Genomic DNA, 21,203 nt, shown 5'->3' with positions numbered 1-21,203 from the left:
AATCAGACCCAGGAGAGGCGCATTGGACTGCGGCCAAGAATATCCTAAAGTACCTGAAAAGGAACAAGGATAAATTCCTGGTCTATGGTGGCCACAAAGATTTGGTTGTTGAAGGTTACAACGACGCTAGCTTCCAGACTGACAGAGACGACTTCAAGTCACAGTCAGGGTACATATTTTGCCTAAATGCAGGAGCGTTTAGTTGGAAGAGTGCCAAGCAAAGCACCACTGCAGATTCTACAACTGAAGCCAAATACTTGGCAGCTTCGGAAGCAGCTAAGGAGGCAGTTTGGATTCGTAAGTTCGTTAGTGAACTTGGTGTTGTACCCTCAATCAAGGTTCCAATAGATCTTTATTGTGACAATAATGGAGCTATTGCTCAGGCAAAGAGCCAAGAGAGCACCAGAAGGTTAAACATGTCCAAAGGCGATTTCACATGATAAGGGAATGGGAATCCGAAGGTGAAATCACAATTTGTAAGATCGGAACGAATGACAATGTGGTCGATCCTTTGACTAAACCTCTGCCTCAAGTGAAGCACAACAAGCATGTCGAGGCAATGGGAATCAAGCACGTTGGAGATTGGCTTTGAATTCCCTATACATGTGTTTTAATTTTTTTTTTTTTTGGGAATTAAGAAATATATTAACAAAGAATAAAGAATTACAACTTACAAAACCGAAAGTTGACCAAGCAAAAACAAAAAACCAACCAACCCCCAAAAACACCTTCTTCTCTCAAAAGCCACCTTCTAGGAAGGGTGCCACAGAGAGGGAAGGGGACCTACCTAGCCTCAAGAAGGAGGCACCTTCTAGGAAGGGTAATCCAAACCTGGACTAGGACAAAAAGAACTAACCAGAACTAAATACCAAGCTGCCTAAGACCACAACAACTAAACAATAAAAACAGTAACAACAACACAGACTCAGGAACAGCCCCAGAACAGTAGCTAACAGCCAGCAGGCATTATGCTTTTAAGAGCCTGCACCCATTTGACTGGTTTCACTACTAGAAAAAAGACTTACGGCAACAACAATAATCTGTTACCATATGTCCAATTAATGTTGCCATATGCCTATAGCAACGGATTATAAACCGTTACCAATAGGTGTCGTTGCTAAAACTCTTTGGCAACGACTTTCATGCATTAGGAAACATTTATTGTAAACTATTGCTGTAAATAATTATGGCAGCGCTTTTCTAAGGTAGCACTTTTTAACTTATGCCAACACTTATTCAACAACTTTAGGTAACATTTTCAAAGTTAAAGCAACAATTTTTGCTAATTTTAAGCAACAATTATTAGTTTGATACTAGTTGGCGTTTAAAATTAAGGCAACACTTTATTTTGTTTATGGCAATGCTTCCAATTGAAACTAAGGCGACACTTTTAAACCTGTTAATGGCAACGCTTTTAATTTGGCATTAAAGGAATAGATTTAATAATGCATATAATAAGTGACTTGTTTAAATAGCATATGATCGATAAACTTTCACTTAGAAATAAGTTCTCCATAAAAATTTCTACGTAGTTAATTCAAATCCATTGTAATTGATAAGCTAAATATTTATTACAAGCAACAAAAACAAATTCAATCTAAATATTTCATATATTAAACTAATAAAAATTCCAAAACCAAATTCAAAACCAATCTAATATTTTTGCTCAAAGTCCAATAAATCTTTAGATGTTTGATGTAGCACTTCATACTTGGATATATATAGTATCCTGCAAAACAACAACAATAATAATAAGACATATATTTTTAATTAAAAAAAAATCTCAAATAAATTATTTATGGAACATTATTATCAAAACACTAGCAACAAAGGAAGCCAAAGCCAGCAACAAATCAGCAAGAAGTAGAAGCACAACAGGAGCAAAGTATATCTCCAAATTGCACCATTTCCTAGCAGGACTGCCAACAGTACAGGACAACAACCAGCAGCCCCACAGACAGAAAGACAGATGCTAGCAGCAGAAAAGCAGAAACTGACAGCACCAGCAGTCTTGAAAAGAAAAAAAAACAACACTAGCAGGCAGTAGCCTTAGAAACCAGGTAACGCCCCACCTTAACCACAGCAGCACAGGCAACCAGACAAGAAAGAAAATTGGCAGCAACCAGAGAAGAAAGAGGAGCAGAGGAGGAGAAAAAGAAGAGAAGAAAAGAGAATAAGATGAGAAAGAGAGGAGATAAAAAATGCAATCTAGTAGATTAGCTACAGCAGCATACAATAACACAACAAGGCAGCAGCAGAAAAGCAGAAACTGACAGCACCAGCAGTCGTAAAAAAAAAAAAAAAACACTGGCAGGCAGGAGCCTTAGAAACCAGGCAATACCCCACCTCAAACACAGCAGCACAGGCAACCAAAGAAGAAAGAAACTTAGCAACAGCTAGAGAAGAAAGAAACTTGGCAGCAGCTAGAGAAGAGAAGAAGAGAAGAGGAGGAGAAAAAGAAGAGAAGAAAAGAGAATAAGAAGAGAAAGATAGGAGAGAAAAATTGGAAGCTAGCAGATTAGCTACAACAGCATACATCAACATAAGAAGAACAGCAATTGAACCCAAGCAGGCCACAAACACAGCAGCACCCTGAAGCCAATACAGGCAGCAGCCAACACAAATCCAAACAACAACAAAAACAGGCACACGCATGCTGCAAGCTAAGTAAGTAACACGCTGAAACGGAGCTGCTGCTTAACAAGAATGAGAATAACTTATTTAAATTACAGCCTTTAAGCCAATTAACTTCTACTTATTCCATCACTCATTCACTCGTATAAGACCCAGTTCTACCATTTTTTAAAAAAAAGAACACTAAGAAAATCATAAATTAGCAGTTATAGGCAAGTGGGAACTGACTAATGTTACTAATCTTTCCCATTTGGAAATTATAAACAGGCTCACAATCTAGATTATATAAATAACCAACATGTCTAACAATCCCAAAAAAAAATTGTAAATTTATTCAAATAATTTAAGGCAACAGAGAAAATAAAAGTAATTTTGGCATAAGTAGCTCATATCCTTGAGCAGATGCACACACCATAAGCAATGTTTTGAAATAACAAATTCAGGTAAGAATAAAGCTCATCAAGGTTATTACTTATTAGTCTAATTTTCAAACACATCGTCAAAAGCTCCAAACTGTATTGCCAATTAGCTAGGCTAAACAGCATTAAAATGTTTCTTTTGCTAACCACAATGTTATTTACCATTCAAGGCCCTGGGCAATCACCTTCTGCCATTGTGTATCCTAAAAATACTTGCATGCAATGTTTCCATGGTAGTGTATCACCACCAAGATTTATGAAAAAAATATCTAAACAAGAATAATTCATGAAGACAACATAAAATTGCACTATTTTCAGCAATTGAACAAAACATGTGAAAATCATACCCTAAGAGGCGCGAGAAATTTGAGAGTCAATTCTGATAATGCAAGTGAATCATACAAGACATACAATGTGCTATATGTAAAACCACATTACAAACACGCAAAAAACTGACAAGTATCATCAGATGCAGACAACAAGTCAAAAGTCCATGATCACAGAAATTATATCAGCTAAAAATCCATCTTAGACACATAAACTCACTGGTAAGTTGGTGTGCTTATTTTAACAGGATTACTAGAATGAAGCCCAAGATACAGATACCCTTATCTCCTAAAATTCATCCCGATGCATCTTTGTTGACAGTGAAGGAGAAGCCTGATGTAACATACAATGATATTGGTGGCTACAAAGAACAGATACAAATGGTCCGAGAAGTAAGTCTCTCTTAACTTTTTTTTTTTAAATAAAAGTTTACTCAAATTTTCTATTTTAGTATTCCTTAAGCTATGTTTCTGTTTGCAGGTTGTTGAATTACCCATGCTTCACCCAGATAAATTTGTCGCTCTAGGGGTCGATCCTCCTAAAGGATTCTTGTTTTATGGTCCTCCTAGGACAGGGAAAACACTCATAGCCAGAGCTATGGCTAACGGAACTGATGCCTGCTTCATTCGTGTAAATGGAACTCAACTTATCTACAGGAGAACGGGTCGGGGTGCTGCAATGGTTTGTCATATATTTAAGGTATGCACTATGTTAAGATGACAAAAAATTAATTAATACCAGTGCGTTCCCTTCTTGTTCAGTTGCTTTATTGCTAAATTATACATGTATGCATTGTTACAGATGGCTAAGTCAAAAAAGGCCTGCATACTTTTCTTTGATGAAATTGATGCTGTAGGAGGTGCACGTTCTTTTGATGGTGCTAGTGGTGACAATTAGACTAAGTTAGGTAGTTTTTTTACTAGTAAAAGACCTACCACAGAATACTAACAATGTCATTAGAAATTAGATTCACCATATGTTAGTTCATATGAACCTCTATCACCTTAAGGCCTACTTTTTATGAATTAAATGGCACAGAATGCATAAGAATAGTCTAAACCAACAACTAACAGTCCCATTTATACATGGCAAGTGAATGCAGCAAATGGTACCTTTTGTTCTGCCATATCCTTGGCAATTTCTTTAGCCCTCCATTCATCAGCTTCTCGGTCAAGTTTCTTGAATTGCTCCTCCTCCTGTTAACCATTAAGAAAATCATGTAACATAAACATACTCCAAAACTTGTAATTCAGGTAAATAGCCTGATATCAGCAATAAAAAGCAACCTTAGCAAGTGATTCAGCAACACGACGTCTCTTCCTTTTCCTCCACAACTTATTGCGTTTTGACTTGTTAATTTTGTCACTCAATCTAACAACAGCAGATTTCTCCTCCATGGGGTCCCATCATCAGTAACAAACTTGAGAGGTTCAAGCAGAAACCGCAATTTTGACATTAACCCATTTCAATTTCAAACTATAGCAAAAAAAAATATCAGTTCACAAAGCAGCTCTACGAGAAAAATGGTCTATGAATTGTCTGGTTATTAGCACAACTCCAAATGTACATGAATAAGAGGAAATTTAGTTTTCTATGCATTTTTTTTGGCTAAATAACAGGATTTGTCTAGAGAGGATCACACATAGCATTTCTCGGTGATAATCTACTCTGCTTGACTTTTGCATTAGGAGCCAACATCACTCTCTCTATTTATACAACATTCATAGAACTATTTGTTTTGTGCAACAATTAACAAGTACTATTTATACACCATTCATAGAACTACTTTGTTTCATTAAAATCCAGAGAATGCAGCAACCTGCCAGAAAAAAAGGACAATTGATAGTGTGGACATAAATTAAAGGTTATTCAGAGAATGCTTCTATCTGGATCTTCAGATATCACAAAATCGAATCAAGCACATAAGTGCACCTGAGAAGCTAGTTAGTACCCAACAATTAAAGACCTTTCAGTGCTTTCCATGACATTCATGATTTGTCTTTCAAATTCAATCAAGCTTGAATGACATTCACATCACAAAACTTGCTGCTGAACTAACAATGCGTCAAAAAAAAAAAAAAAAAAAAAAAAAAAAAAAAAAAAAACACAACCTAACAAAAGCTTTTAGATCAATTCACTCTCCTACTCGCTGCTAGTATCTAAAAAGATAATTAACCATCTAACCCATAAAACAATTTAGCTAATAAACCCATTAATAATTCGATAGCTTTTATGATGTAATTAAACCATCTAACAAAAATCACAAACACTATCCGAAAATATCATACGAATTTCCCATCTAATAAAACTATATCACGCGATTTTATTAGAAATTGATAAACAACTTTATGAATTAATGCATACAAATTGTTTATAATTACATCAAATATGCAAATTCCCTAATTTTTATATCAATAGAACCCAATTTTCCCTTATCAACACTAGTATACCCAATTAAATACCTTAGAATTGTGTAAATAATATCAAATAGAAAAAAATTAGAAACACCGAATTACTACTAACCTCTATGTCGATCTTGAAGATAGCAGAAATAATCCTTAAAATGTTGAATGATCAGCCCCTTTTTGCGGAGTCTTTGAAACAATCAACGAAATTCACCAATTGATTGTAGTTTGAGATGTCAGTTAAGTGAGGATAGAGAAACGAAAAATTAGGGTTTAATTTGGGGAATTTTAGAACAGTGGGAAAATGAGGGAAACCAGCGGCTACCGAAAATTTTATCAAGAAAATAACAGCGAAAATTTTCATCAATTTTTAATAAACAGCGCCTACTGAAAATTTTATCGAAAAAAATAAACAGCGAAAATTTTCATCAGTTTTTAATAAACAGCGAAAGTTTTCATCCCACATTATTCCTTATATTTTTTTATTTTTTTTATTAGGATAGTAAAATGTTGCCACTTACCTTTTTTGACACGGTCATTAAAAAATGTCGCCATATATTTTGTATAGCAACAGTTTTTAATAGACCGAGACTAATCACATTAATAAAATAAAAACTATTGCAATATGTCTAGTTGTAGCAACGCTAACCAAACTGTTGCAAAAATTGACTTTGCTATAGCCCTATTTTGTTGTAGTGTTTCTGGACCAAGAAGCTTCAATCAATTGCTGAACTCTGCTCCAAACTTCCATACAGATCGAGAAACATGATTTCCTAGGCAAGATCACTGACTTATTCCAAAAAGCATGATTCCTAGCCAGCCAGATATAGTACACGCATGCAGCAAAAGCAGCAAGGAAAGTCTCCTTCTGAACCAATCCATCTCCCTGCCTGTACCAGTGTTTCCATGAACCTGTCATATTAAAATGTTTCTCAGAGATGCCAAACCACGAAGCTACTGTCATTATGCACTGCCTGCTATACTGACATTCAAAAAACAGGTGCTTATGAGACTCCAAGCCATTCCCACACAGCAAGCAGCCAGTATCAGGGTTACAGCCAAAGTTAACCAGTCTATCAGTTGTTTTAAGTCTGCCTTGCGCTGCCAGCCAAGAAATAAATGAGTGCTTTGGGATATTAAACCTATTCCACACCCATTTATATTATCCCAACATACCCTATTCTGCACACCCTGTAACCAACTATAGCAATCACTAATTTTATACTGTTTGCTCACCCCGTTTCCAACTTCAAATCCATGCTTCAAGTCTTCCTTCACAGAACACAACCTTCTCCAAGTCCATCCATCACATCTCTTTGGACTATAACTCCACTAATCCTGCTCCTTCAAATAGATACTGTGAATCCATTTGACCCAGAGAGTGTCATCCTTCTTGGCTATTTTCCAAATATATTTTCCCAAAGCAGCCTTATTCCACTTAGCACAATCTCTAATGCCCAAACCACCAAACTTCTTAGGCTTACAAACCCAATCCCAAGCCACAGGGGGAGAACTACTAAGCACAGCAGCCCCATCCCATAGGAAATCTCTACATAATTGGGTAATTCTATGAATAACCCCTTTTGGCATAAGCACACACTAAGCCCAATAAGAATGTAAGCTGATAAGGACAGAGTTTATGAGGGTAACCCGAGCATTATAGGATAAGTTCCTGTTTGACTAACAAGTAATTCGAGCAAGCATTTTGTCAATGATGGTGTCAAAATCTGAAATCCTCATATACTTAGCATTAAGAGGGATGCCAAGGTATCTAAAAGGAAAACTCCCAGGCATGAAACCAGTGTTACACAGAATGTCCTGCTTCGAGCTCACATCCATACTACCAAAGTACACTGCTGTTTTATCTGAATTTGCCACAAGCCCCGAAACCTTCTCAAAGGTTTTTAAAGCTCTAATAAGCAGAGAGAAGGATTGTCTATCACCATGTCCAAACAGCATAAGATCATCTGCAAACACTAGGTGAGTTAAACCCAGAGATTTACAACCCTGATGAAACTTAAAATTCCTAAGCCCACCAACCTTCCTGAGAAGCCTCGAAAGATACTCCATAACTATAACAAAAAGGAGAGGAGGGATAGGATCTCCCTGTCTAATGCCTCTCTTCCCCTGGAAAAAACCATGAGGCCCACCATTGATCATGAGGGAAAAAGAAGGGGTAGAAATACATTCCATGACCCACCCCACAAATTGCCTCGGAGAATTAAGAGCAATGAGCATATCTTTAATAAACGCCCAAAACACCGAGTCATAAGCTTTCCTCAGGTCTACTTTGATAGTACATCTAGGAGCCTTCCTTTTGTTATTATAATTCTTCAACATATCCTGGCAAACTAAAATGTTATCTAGAATAGACCTCCCTTCAACAAAAGCTCCCTAATTCTCACTAATCAACTCAGGAAGGACCAATTTAAGTCTTGAGCAAAGCAATTTCGAGATGATTTTATACACAACATTACAACAAGCTATAGGTCGAAAATGAGAAACCTGAGTAGCATCTTCAATTTTTGGAACCATAGTTAACAGTGTATTATTCACTTGCTTGAAAAGTCGCCCATGCTCAAAGAAAGAAAACACGGCATTACAGATATCCTTCTTCACAATATCCCAAGTAGCCTTGAAAAATTTACTTGAAAACCCATCTGGGCCCGGGGCCTTGTCATCCTCTATGCTCCAAAAAGCAGACTTTACATCCTCTTCAGCAAAAGGAATACAAATTCTTTCTTGCTGTTCCTGAGTCAAAACCCTCCCCTCCTCAATAACAGCCATATGAATGATCCTCTCAGGAACTAGGCTAGAACCCAGCAGGTTCTGATAGTAATCAACAAAAGCTTTCACAACCTTATCAGGCTCTTGAACCACCTGCCCATCTTGAACAATACCACAAATTCTATTCTGAAATCTTCTCTTTCGAATGTGAGCATGAAAATACGCAGTGTTCAAATCCCCTTCCTTTAACCAATTGAGTTTAGCCTTCTGTTTCAAATATGAGTATTTAACAGCATGCACTTTTTGATAATTAAGTCTGGCCTGTTTCTCCTGATCAATCAAAGCCTCGTTTTGGGGATCATCATTTAGCTTTTGCTGAGCTTTCATCATAGCAGCAGAAGCTTCCAAATCAGCAGCTTCAATGGAAGATAAGGAACTTAAATTCTCATCTTTGATAGCCTTCTTAACTGCCTGCAGCTTCTTAACCAGCTTAAACATGTCAGTACCAGATATGTCAATGTCCCAATGAGACTGAATAAGGCTCATGAAGCCAGGAGCTGTTATCCAGTGGTTAAAGAACTTAAACGGTTTCACAGCTTTCTCATTATTGCCAAAGATGTTCATCACGCACGAACAGTGGTCCATAATACCCTCTGGCAAAAACACAGCAACAGCCTTACCAAACTTCCCTAACCAATTATTATTCACAAGCACACGATCAATCTTCGAACAAACCCTATGCTCCCCCTCCTGTTTATTATTCCATGTATAAAACAATCCACCAACCTTAAAGTCAATCAAATCATTCCTTCTCAAACATTCCCTAAAATCTTCAACCTCATGGAATGTGCAAGGAGAACCCACCCTGTCATTAAGGTTCAAAATATTGTTAAAATCTCCACCAATAAACCACGGATCAAAGGTCCTCTTAGTTAACTCAGTCATCTTAGTCAACTGATTCCATAAATCTGTTCTCCTCTTAGGGTCATTCAGCCCATACACCATAGTAACAAAAAAAGAACTATTAGAAGCTCTATGCCTCACAGTCATGTGGATCAATTGTTCCTCCACCCTGAGCACAGTCACATGAAACACAGTAGGAAACCATAGAACCCAGATTCTACCCTTCTCATTCTTAGAGTAATTTGCAATTACAGACCAATCGTCACCAAAACTACTAAAAACCGAACCAAACTTCTTTCTATTTACTTTTGTTTCCATGAGTCCAAATAAGCCCAAGTTCTGATGTCTAAGAAACCATAGAACATCACACCTTTTATTAGGCAAATTTAGAGACCTCTTACGTTCCAAAATCCCACACTATCCATTAAGAGAGTAAGAGCACTCCCCCTCCTCCATAACCCCATACATAACCCTGCCTTCATCAATTCTCCACAGCCTAGCACTGTCAATAGTATTCTGATTATTTTGCAACACAGTATTGACATTCCCAATTTCCTCATCTTACAAGCATTCAAATCTGTTCCCTATATCCACACTTACTGTCACATTCTGTTTCTGGTGTTGCTCATTCCTTCCATTCTGAGAGGTGGTCTATTTTGGATGCTGGACCGGTCTCCAAACTTGCCTTACTGGTTCTCTATTATAAACTCTCCTGCTTCTGAATTGCTGTCTAGTCCATTGGGAAGGACATGCCTTCTCACTATGTCCCATACCAGAACATGTCTTATACAACACAGGTTTCCATTCATAACAAACCTTCTACGTGATATTAGTACCTGTTTCATCCAAGAATTCAATTTCATCTGGGAAATCACCATCAATAGAAACCTCAACCATAAGTCTAGCATACTCCAACTTATCCTTATTTGTTGTGACTTTATCTGTTTTCACCGGCTTCCCAATTAACTTGCCTATTTTCATAAGAGCATTCTGACCCCAGAACTTCAATTTTAGGCCAGGTAACCGAACCCAAATAGGCACCTCAATCACTCCTTCCTTCTCCAAATTGATACCCGACTCCCAGCGCTTCATTATAGCAGGCCTACTATCAAACATCACTGGACCTCCATTCAGAACTCTCTCCATACTTTATGTAGTCCGAAACCTAACAAGGTAAACCCCACTAGGGAGAAGGTTGACCTTGTCTACACCAAACCTGCCCCAAATTCTTCTCACAAATCCATTCATAACAAAAACGGCACCCTAGCCCCCAAGGCATAACAGATAAAAGCAGAGCTCCAATACTGTATTTCCGAGTCAACATCCTTAGAGGTTAGCTGTAATATTCCCCCATTTGCTAAGCCCTCCCCTCCATTAACTTGCTTAGAGTTGTTCTCACTCACCAAATCCAACCCTTCATCTCTAGTATTATTAAAGAGTGCACTCCATCGTCTGCCATTCTCAGTTCCATAATCCCCCGAAACCCTATTAACAGGAGTCTCCAATGTCAAGGGTGTATTGTTAGGGCTAGGAGTTACACCCCTATTCAACCCTACCACAGAAGCACTAGACTCGGAAATATTATCCCTAATCATCATCAAAGGGGTTGGGTTCAGAGAACCCGATTGCACATTTCCAGACCCGGTTACTGTTCCATTGAAATCAACAACAGAAGTAGGAGAGTTTTGATGTATTACCAGCAATTACTGATTAAACTGAACAACATGACGCTCCTTATCCTCCTGAGAAACACTTCTTAATGGATCATCTTGCTCATTTCCATCTAACCAGCTCACCTCCGACCCAGCACCATCTTCAATATTTCCTGCTTGCTTCGAGTTCAATCGAGTTCTAGGTTTAGGACCCCTTTTCTTCTTTGACTTTGAAGAAGAACCCTTCTTCCCCTTGGCCATGACCCAATCAGAGATTTGAAAGGAAGAAAAATGGTGGAAACAAGGATTTTCTCTCTCTAATCATTGGCTTTACAAGTGTTTTAATTAAACTAGATGTCTTAATGTAAAACGCTATGTTGAAACCATTCACTTATGGAGTAATTAATTTTTCATGCAAAATTACTATTCACTCCATTGCTATTTAATTGTGGTTTAGAATTAAATAATGAGTCCATTCGATTATATTTCTGAGAATATTCAAAACAGGATATCAAGACCATGTCTTGGATAAAGAAACACCTGTTAAGTGAACATTGAATATTTAAATCAAAAATCATCTCTAATCGAGGTCATTTAACTGATGGACGATTAATGACCACTAGAGATTAGTGTGTAGTATGGTTTACAACACCGTTTCTTGTGCTGCAAGGACATAGTAGTCATAAATCATTTGCACAGGTGCTAGTTTGGAACTGCACCAGATTAACCTATGAGAGTACTTTAAGAGATTTAAAAAACGTCATAAGTACAATTCTCATTATAGCTATCGGAACCTGTTTCCTCAACCATGAGTATTGTGAAGTTCTCTTGTTTGAGTACTAGTCTCTTTGATGTTGTCAAACGTCCGCCGTAACTGGGGATTATAACGGGAACACTCGGGAGATTAGGTCCTCTTAGTAAGGGAGGCTTAAAATACAAGACTGGGAATGTCCCCCTATTAACAATAGGGAATATGTCTTTGTTGTTTACAAGGCCGCTCGAAGAGCGAGACTGTGAAAATGCATAGCCGTGCTCAGATGGATTTTAGAAATCATCTGCTTATTGACAGTCGAACACGGAAATCGAGAAACACTTCTGGACGTAATAAGGATGACGAAGATTCTTACCTTATAGTTCATGAAGAGACATTAAGCGACATAGGAAATAGGATATACACTGAATGCACACTTGTCCGGAAGGACAAGTGGGAGATTGAAAGGAATAGTGTCCTTCCAACAAGTGTATTATTCTGATAGAGGGTTCAGAATTATCAGGAAGCTGATTCTTCAGTGAGATCAAGTGATCGGAATGCCTGGGTGGGGGCCGCTTCCGATCTGTAATATTAGTGAACAATTAATATTACAGCTTTGTCTCGACTGAACCCTTCGGGTCGAACCCAAACGAACTGCCGATCCGAACCGACGAATCAATCCGAAGGATTTGATGAGTCACTAGAGTATTACGAACACGGACGTCGGATATCGAGCCTAAGGCGTCGAGATCGAGCGTTGCAAAATCAACAAGCAACAAGTTCGAGCAAAGCCGTAGCATCACATTGGCCTAGCCATGTGGTTGCTAGGCTAGCTCGAGCTAGCACATCACCATCGCAGCACCCTGGGTGTGCGTGCGTGCAAGCAATGCTAGCACAGCACCTTCGCAGCACCAGGGGTGTGCGTGCAATGCTAGCACAGCCCCATCGCAGCACCATGCATGCTTGCGTGTGTGCGTGCCTCGCATGGCAGCATCGTCGCAGCACCATGCGTGCTTGCGTGTGTGCGTGCCTCGCATGGCAGCACCATCGCAGCAGCATGCGTGCTTGCGTGCGTGCCTTCGCATGGCTGCACCAAGCACAGCGAGCTAGGAGCCTTGCCCAGCAGCAGAAGCGAGCTAGGGCCTCACCTAGCACAGCAGCATGCGTGGCTCGCTAGCAACACGCATGCGCTGGCTAGGCTGTGCGTGCTAGCTGTGCTGGGCTGGCTGTGCTAGCTGGCCAGCAAGGCTGGCAGCCAGCTCACCTTGTCCTTGATGCTGGTTTAAGGAGAATGGGGACCAAGGCTTAGAGCCATGCTTTGGGGAGAAAGGCAATGGTCCCCCCATGGTCATGGTCCTCACCTAACCTTTCCTCTCCTCTCCTCATGCCACTTGTTAATTGCATTGTTTTTATAATTTATTTTTGATTTAAATAAATTAGATGAAAAATGCAACTATCCCACATTGATCATGAATGGGAGTGCAAGTTGCATTTCCCTATAAATACCCCATGATTGGGCACTTGGAAATCAACTTGAGTGGAACTCAAAATGCCATCTCTTATTATTGAGAAAACCGTTAAGTTCGTAAAGCTCTAGTTTTGTACTTGGTTAAGTCTCGACTAACCCTCGAGACGAAGATCGTTCGGGTTGGGTCGTGGGTACAAGCTGTTGGAGGCCGTCACGCTTGTGAGGCTTTAAGCTTCGAAGTAAGAGTTCGGTTTACGAGCGAAGCATGCTTTAAGGGTATTACTTATTTATCCCTTTTATTAATTACTGTTTAATTATGTTTATGCATGCTTTATTGGGGCGGGTCTTGGGCGGGTTTCTCTTCCGCGTAGCGTTGGACGCTACGAAACCCAACAGAATATATATTGTTTCACAGGTTTCTTGAAAATGGCAACTAGTGGGGCCTGATTAGGATAGTAAATACGGACTACGATTTGTTATGTATTGTTATAAATCTAAATACGGTCTGCGTACCGTTTTGTATTTTTGTACCTTAATATTTAGATTAATCTTAGTCGTAGTAGCTAGTAATTGCATTTTGGCGGGAATGTCTCAAGACGGCGTTTCTATGAAGACGAGCCAAGATGGTGCATCGAGGACCCTTGAAGATTTGAAGATTTCAAGGGGTCATGCTAGTTGCCAAATGCATCTTATTTTATGTTTTCTATATATATAATTATTCTTATATATGTGAATGATATGTTAGATGCATGTTTAGGATTTCAAATGTTACGATGATTAATTAAGTTCACTTAAATCAACCAACATAGAAACCTTAGGTCCCTATAATATTAAGCCAAAATTTCCATTCCAAGAACGACACTTACCGAACTAATGCGCGTGGTGATGGGCTACGCCAAAGCGAGGCATCACCGCTTCCCTAGGAACGTAAGGTATACAGGGTATACAAGTCGTCTTGGTTAAGCTGAACGATATCAGTAAGGAGTCCTTAGATGTTGTGGCAACATTAACATCAAATGCATCATGAAACTTCATCAAGAAGGTGTTCTTGACTCATTCGACTTGGAGTCGTTTGAAAATTGTGAAGGATGCCTATTAGGCAAGATGATAAAGCAGCCATTCTCCAAATTGGGAGAAAGGGCAAGTGACTTATTGGTCTAATACATACGGATGTATGTGGACCAATGAGTACACCCGCAAGGCAAGGTTATCGATATTTCATTACCTTCACCGACGACTATAGTAGATATGGTTATGTCTACCTTATGTCGAACAAATCTGAATCTTTTGAGAAATTCAAAGAGTTTCAGAGTGAAGTTGAAAATCAACTTGGCAAGAAAATAAAAGCACTTCGATCAGATCAAGGTGGCGAGTATTTGAGCCATGAATTCGACGATCACTTGAAAGAAAATGGTATTCTTTCAAAGTTGACACCTCTGGAACTCCACAATGGAACGGAGTGTCCAAAAAGAGGAATCGAACCTTGTTAGATATGGTTCAATCAATGGTGGGTCTTAGTGAACTTCCTATCTCTTTCGGGGGACACGCACTTCTAACTCCGGCACTTACTTTGAACCGTGCTCCGTCAAAAGCTGTCGAAAAGACTCCATATGAATTATTGACGAAGAAACCTCCGAGGTTGTCTTTTCTTAAGATTTGGGGTTGCGAAGTATATGTCAAGAGATTAATTTCTGACAAACTTCACCCAAAATCAGACAAGTGTTTCTTTGTGGGCTACCCAAAAGAAACTAAAAGGTATTACTTCTACAACAAATCCGAGAACGAAGTGTTTGTTGCTCATGATGGTGTCTTTTTGGAGAAGGAACACCTTTCCAAAATAACAAGTGGGAGGAAAATCGAACTCGACGAAGTTCGAGAGGAAGAGCAACAAAATCAACATGACAAAACTGACAATCAAAGTGCTTTAGAAGCAGCTGTTGACATTGGTCAGAGTCAAACCGACAATGTGCAAAGTCGAACCGACAATGCAAATGCTCAACCTATTACCCTGCGTAGGTCGCAACAACCAAGATCTCAACCAGACAGATACCTTGGTATTGTCTTAACCGAAGATCAAGACATCCTAGTTATGGATGGAGATGAGCTAGCGATATACAAACAAGCTATGACGAGCCCGACTCTGCATAATGGCAAGAGGCCATGAACTTCGAGATGGACTCCATGTCTGAAAATCATGTCTGGGACTTGGTAAATTTGCCCGAAGGTTATACACTTATCAGTTGCAAATGGATTTTCAAGTTGAAAACAGACAAAGATGGAAATGTATCTATATACAAAGCTAGACTAGTGGTAAAAGGTTAGAGGCAAATTCACGGAGTTGGTTATGATGAAACCTTTTCACCAGTTACAATGCTTAAATCCGTCCGGATCATCCTAGTGATTGCTGCATATTATGATTATGAAATATGGCAAATGGATGTCAAAACCGCCTTCCTTAATGGGATTTTGGAAGAAACTGTGTATATGACAAAGCCGGAAGGTTTGGTTTATCCAAGCAATATCGGGAAAGTATGCAAGCTTAAGAAGTCCATTTATGGACTAAAGCAGGCAAGCAGAAGTTGGAATCTGCGATTCGATGAAGCCATTAGTAAGTTTGGTTTTTATCAAGAATCCAGATGAGTCTTTTGTTTACAAGAAGGTCAATGGGAGTGACACCGCATTCCTAGTCTTATATGTCGATGACATATTACTCATTGGAAACAACGCTAAACTGTTAGGGTTCGTAAAAGGATGGTTTGGAAAGTGCTTTTCAATGAAGGACTTGGGAGAGGCACGGTACATATTGGGCATCAAGATCTATAGGGATAAATCTAAAAGGATGATTGGATTGAGCCAAAGTACTTATATTGATAAGGTAATGGCACAATTCAACATGGAGGAGGCCAAGAGAGGGCACCTACCCATGTCCCATGGCATAACTCTAAGCAAGAAACAATGTCCACAAACACCTGATGAACGAGAGAGGATGAGTCAGATTCCATATGCTTCGCTTATTGGATCGATCATGTATGCCATGATATGTACTAGGCCGGATGTATCGTATGCCTTGAGTGCTATGAGTCGATACCAATCAGACCCAGGAGAGGCGCATTGGACTGCGGCCAAGAATATCCTAAAGTACCTGAAAAGGAATAAGGATAAATTCCTGGTCTATGGTGGCTGTAATGATTTGGTTGTTGAAGGTTATACTGACGCGAGCTTCCAGAATGACAGAGACGACTCCAAGTCGCAGTCAGGGTACATATTCTGCCTTAATGGAGGAGCGTTTAGTTGGAAGAGTGCTAAGCAAAGCACCACTACATATTCTACAACTGAAGCCGAATACTTGGCCACTTCGGAAGCAGCTAAGGAGGCAGTTTGGATTCGTAAGTTCATTGGTGAACTTAGTGTTGTACCCTCCATCAAGGGTCCAATAGACCTCTATTGTGATAACAATGGAGCTATTGCTCAGGCCAGGAAGCCAAGGGAACATCAGAAGGTCAAACATGTCAAGCGGCGATTTCAGATGATAAGGGAATGGAAATCCGAGGGTGAAATCAGAATTTGTAAGATTGGAACAGACGACAATGTAGCCGATCCTCTGACTAAACCTTTGTCTCAAGTGAAGCACAACAAGCACGTGGAGGCAATGGGAATCAAGCATATTGGAGATTAGCTTTGATTTCACTATGTTGAACCATTCAATTTTGGAGCAATTAAATTTTCTGCAAATTTATGATTGCTCCATATCTATTTAATTGTGGTTTAGAATTAAATAATGAGTCCATTCGATTTTTGAGAATATTCAAAATAGGGTATTAAGACCATGTCTTGGATAAAGAAACACCTGTTAAGTGAACATTGATTATTTTAATCGAAAATTATCCCTAATCGAGGTCATTCAAACGATGGACGATTAATGACCACTTGAGATTAGTGTGTAGTATGATTTATAGCACCGTTTCTTGTGCTACAAGGACATGATAGTCATAAATCATTTGCACAGGTACTAGTTTGGAACTATACCCGATAGACCTATGAGAATACTTTAAGAGATTATAAATCGTCATAAGTATATTTCTCATTATAGCTATCAGAACCTTTTTCCTCGACCATGAGTATTGCAAGTTCTCTTGTTTGAGTACTAGTCGTTTTGATGTTGTCAAACATCTACCGTAAATGGGGATTATAACGGCAACACTCAGGAAACTAGGTCCTCTTAGTAAGGGAAGCTTACAGTACAAGACTGGGAATGTCCCCCTATTAACAATAGGGAACATGTCTTTGTTGTTTACATGGCTTCTCGAAGAGTGAGACTGTGAAAATGCATGACCGTGCTCAGATGGATTTTAGAAATAATCTATTTATTTACAGTCAAACTCGGGAATCGAGTAACACTTCTGGACGTAATAAGGATGACGAAGAATCTTACCTTATAGTTCATGAAGGGACATTAAGCGGCACAGGAAAAGGGCTATACACTATTTGCACACTTGTCCGGAAGGACAAGTGGGAGATTGAAAGGAATGGTATCCTTCCAACAAGTGTATTATTTCGATAGAGGGTTCAGAATTATTAGAAAGCTAATTCTTTAGTGAGGTCAAGTGATCGGAATGCCTTCGTGGAGGCCGATTCCGATAAGTAATATTAATGTACTATTAATATTACAGCTTAATCTTGACTGAACCCTTCGGGTCGAACCCAATCGAACAACCGATCCGAGACGACGAATCAATTCGAAGGATGTGATGAGTCATCAGAGTATTACGAACAAAGACGTCGGATATCGGGCTTAGAGCGTCGAGACCGAGCGTCGCAAATTCAACAAGCGACAAGTTTGAGCGAGGTCGTAGCCTCGCATTGACCTAGCCATGCGAGTGCTAGGCTAGCTCGAGCTAGCATGCGCATTGCAATCCTAGCCGAAAGCCTAACATGCATTGCGTGCTAAGCCAAGTGTGCTAGCATGGCTGGCATTGCTGTTCGCAAGCATGCTAGCAGCTAGTGCATGCTAGCGTGCTAGTGTGCTGGGCCATGCACCCAGGCGCAAGCCTACCGCACCTGGCATGTGCATCGCAACATGCTTGGGCCTCGCACAGCACTACACGCAGCATCGCAAGCCATGCGTGCGTGTGTGGCTGTGTGTTCTAGCTATCCATCGCATGTCGCAAGGCATGGCCTAGCAAAGCCCGCAAGCATCGCAGGCATGGTGCCTTGCGTGCTTGCTAGCATGCTAAGCCAAGCGCCCACAAGCATCGCAAGGCTAGGCCTTGCTATCACAAGCATCGTAGGCATGGTCCCTTGCGTGCTTGCTAGCATGCTAGCGCCCAGCCCATCGTAGCCACGCACCAAGCACCAGCATCGCATAGCAGCGTGCTAGGCATGCTGGGCTATACGTGGTGCTAGGTAGTGGCACGCACTAAGCAACAGCACGCTATGCGTGCTAGGCCTCGCGTAGCAGCAGTGACCAGTAGCATCACGCACAGCATCCCTGCGATTCATGGGTTGGCTAGCTCTGTGGCTGCGCATGTGCGAGGGTAGGCTGGCCAGCAGCCCAGCCTTGGCAGCCAAAGCAAGCTGCCAGCCTGCCACGTGGCTTGGTCAGCCTGTCAAGGGGAGGGGACCAAGGGTTGGTGGTTGGCCTGGGGAGCAAGGTGACTTGGTCCCCCCCTTGGGTGGTCCTCACCTTCTCTCTTCCTCCTTATGCCACTTGTAGCTTGTAGATTGATTTTGCATTTCTGTTTTGTTTTGATTAAAATAAAATAGGGAAAATGCAAATCTCCCACATTGATTGAGAATGGGAAATCAAGGTTCATTTCCCTATAGATACCCAAGTTTTGGGATTTGGGAAGAACACTTGAGTGGAACTAAAAAGGCATCTCCTTGAATAAGGGAGAAAACCTTAAGTTCGTAATACTCTAGTTTTTATTGGTTAAGTCCCGACTAACCTTCGGGACTAAGACCATTCGGGTCAGGTTCGTGGGTACGAGCCGTTAAAGACCGTCACGCTTGCGAGGTTTAGCTTCTCAAGTAAGAGCTCGGGTTCGAGCGAAGCACGCGTCAAGGGTATGAACGTCTTTTCTCTTTCTCTCGTTTATTGTTTAATAATGTAATTGCATGCTTAGTTGCCTTAATTCGTGAGCGGGTCTTAGGCGGGTTTCTCTTTCGTGTAAAGTCGAACTGTACGTAACCCAACAGGGTTCTGATGGAAAAAGCCAACTTTATTTTTTTTATGAGGTGGTAAAATAAAACTTTTAATTATGTAGGTGGTAAAAGCCAATAACTCATTTTTTGAAGGTGGTAAAACCCCTAAATATCATAGAATAGGATAGGTTATTAATTTGACTTGTTGGGAAAGAATAATATGAATTTTTCCCCAAATTGAGCTTAAAACACAAAGTATTTTGCAAATTGGTTGCGTGGCAAAACTCGTTTGTTCCTAGGGGAGAATTTGAGAAGGGGATGTATTTTGAAAGTAAGAAAATGCTTCAAGAAATGGTGAAGATGTATTTGCTAGGATTGAGAGTGTCCTTCATTTGCGGTGCAAGAAGAAATGTGATTGGATGCTACGGGGTACCAAATCAAGTGAGCACTCGCGTGGCTTTACCCTAGTCACGCACAAAGGCCCACACTGGGAGAACTGTGTCACTGAAGTACTATCTACTGATCACCCACACTTAGGATTCGTCCATAATATCAGAGTATGTGAAGTCCTTTATGCGGAAAGATCCATCCTTGAAAGTTGAATTCATACAGGAAATCATCTCCAAGCAATTTCATTTTGATGTTCCGTATCGAAGAGCATGGTATGCCAAGGAGAAAGCTATAGTTGAAATATTTGGGGATTGGGAGAGTTCTTACGGAAGACTTCCGCACTTCATGCAAGCACTCCAACAGTCAAACCCGGGAACGTGTGTCGTATGGAAACACAAAGCTCTGGTGGACGGTGTATACTACAGCAACATGGAAGTGTTTGAACGAGTGTTTTGGGTCTTCAGTCCTTGTATTGACGGTTTTAAACATTGTATGCCTGTTATCTGTATCGATGGGACGCACTTGTACAAGAAGTACAAAGGAACACTGTTGGTTGCTACAAGTGTGGATGCAAGCTTCCAAGTATTTCCGCTAGCATTCGCGGTGGTTGAAGAGAAAAACACTTTCAGCTGGTCTTGGTTCCTGGGGTGCATTCGGGTTCATGTCACTCAACGAGATGGCCTCTGTGTTATATCTGATCGACATCCTGGGATCATTGCAGCAATGAATGATCCTAACGTTGGATTCACCGAGCCGCGAGCCTATCACAGGTTTTTGTGTGTGCCACATAGCTTCTCACTTGAAGACTCACGTGCGAAGCAACGACAAGATATGTTCAAGGCTGCGGCGTACCAAAGGCAGGAAAGAAAACTTCAAGCTGATCAGTGTTTCATCGGTGAGGCATGTACCAAGGCCATGGAGTATATTGTTCAAGTCCCGTTCACTATGTGGTCTCTCTTTCACGACGCTGGTCGCAGATATGGGATATGTACTATAAACTTCTCTGAAACATTTAATAATGTGTTGAAGGGAGCTCGGTTTCTACCGATCATGTCCCTTGTCGAGTTAACTTTCCACAGAGTTATAGGTATTTCACTTTGAGAAGGGAGTCTCCTGAGGCTAGGTCTTAATAGGGACTTGCATACCCTCCCCCCCCAAGGTCACTGCCATTCTGGAGAAGAACACCACAAAAGCCAGATATCACATAGTGGATGCGTATAACCGCCGATTGCATATTTACCAAGTTACAACAGAAAGGGGAGAGCAACTTGGTAGTAAAGGAGGCCATAAATATACTATTAACTTTCAGTTGAAAACGTGTACATGCAACAAACCAAAGATACTCCGCCTCCCATGTTCTCATGTTCTAGCAGTCTGTGCGACGTA

At 40.4% G+C, this 21,203-nt stretch overlaps 1 protein-coding gene and 1 long non-coding RNA gene across 2 annotated transcripts; one reads left to right on the top strand and one right to left on the bottom strand.

The window, feature by feature from the left end:
* Nucleotides 1–1,529: 1,529 nt before the first annotated feature.
* Nucleotides 1,530–6,197, bottom strand: LOC110711974. The gene is made up of 4 exons (XR_002509466.1): nt 5,904–6,197; nt 4,667–4,856; nt 4,493–4,576; nt 1,530–1,729 (listed from the first exon to the last, which is right to left on the bottom strand). It is a non-coding gene; the product is annotated as an uncharacterized LOC110711974 (long non-coding RNA).
* A 13,803-nt stretch (nt 6,198–20,000) lies between these two features.
* On the top strand, nt 20,001–20,918 carry LOC110712060. The gene has a single exon (XM_021890485.1). It carries the CDS (start codon nt 20,001–20,003, stop codon nt 20,916–20,918), a length of 918 nt encoding a protein of 305 aa, XP_021746177.1.
* The last annotated feature ends 285 nt before the right edge of the window (nt 20,919–21,203 follow it).

This window comes from Chenopodium quinoa, unplaced genomic scaffold (assembly GCF_001683475.1).
Source record: "Chenopodium quinoa cultivar QQ74 unplaced genomic scaffold, ASM168347v1, whole genome shotgun sequence".
Lineage (NCBI taxonomy): Eukaryota > Viridiplantae > Streptophyta > Magnoliopsida > Caryophyllales > Amaranthaceae > Chenopodium > Chenopodium quinoa.
Note: the sequence above shows the minus strand (reverse complement) of the source record. Positions and strands in the feature narration are given on the sequence as shown.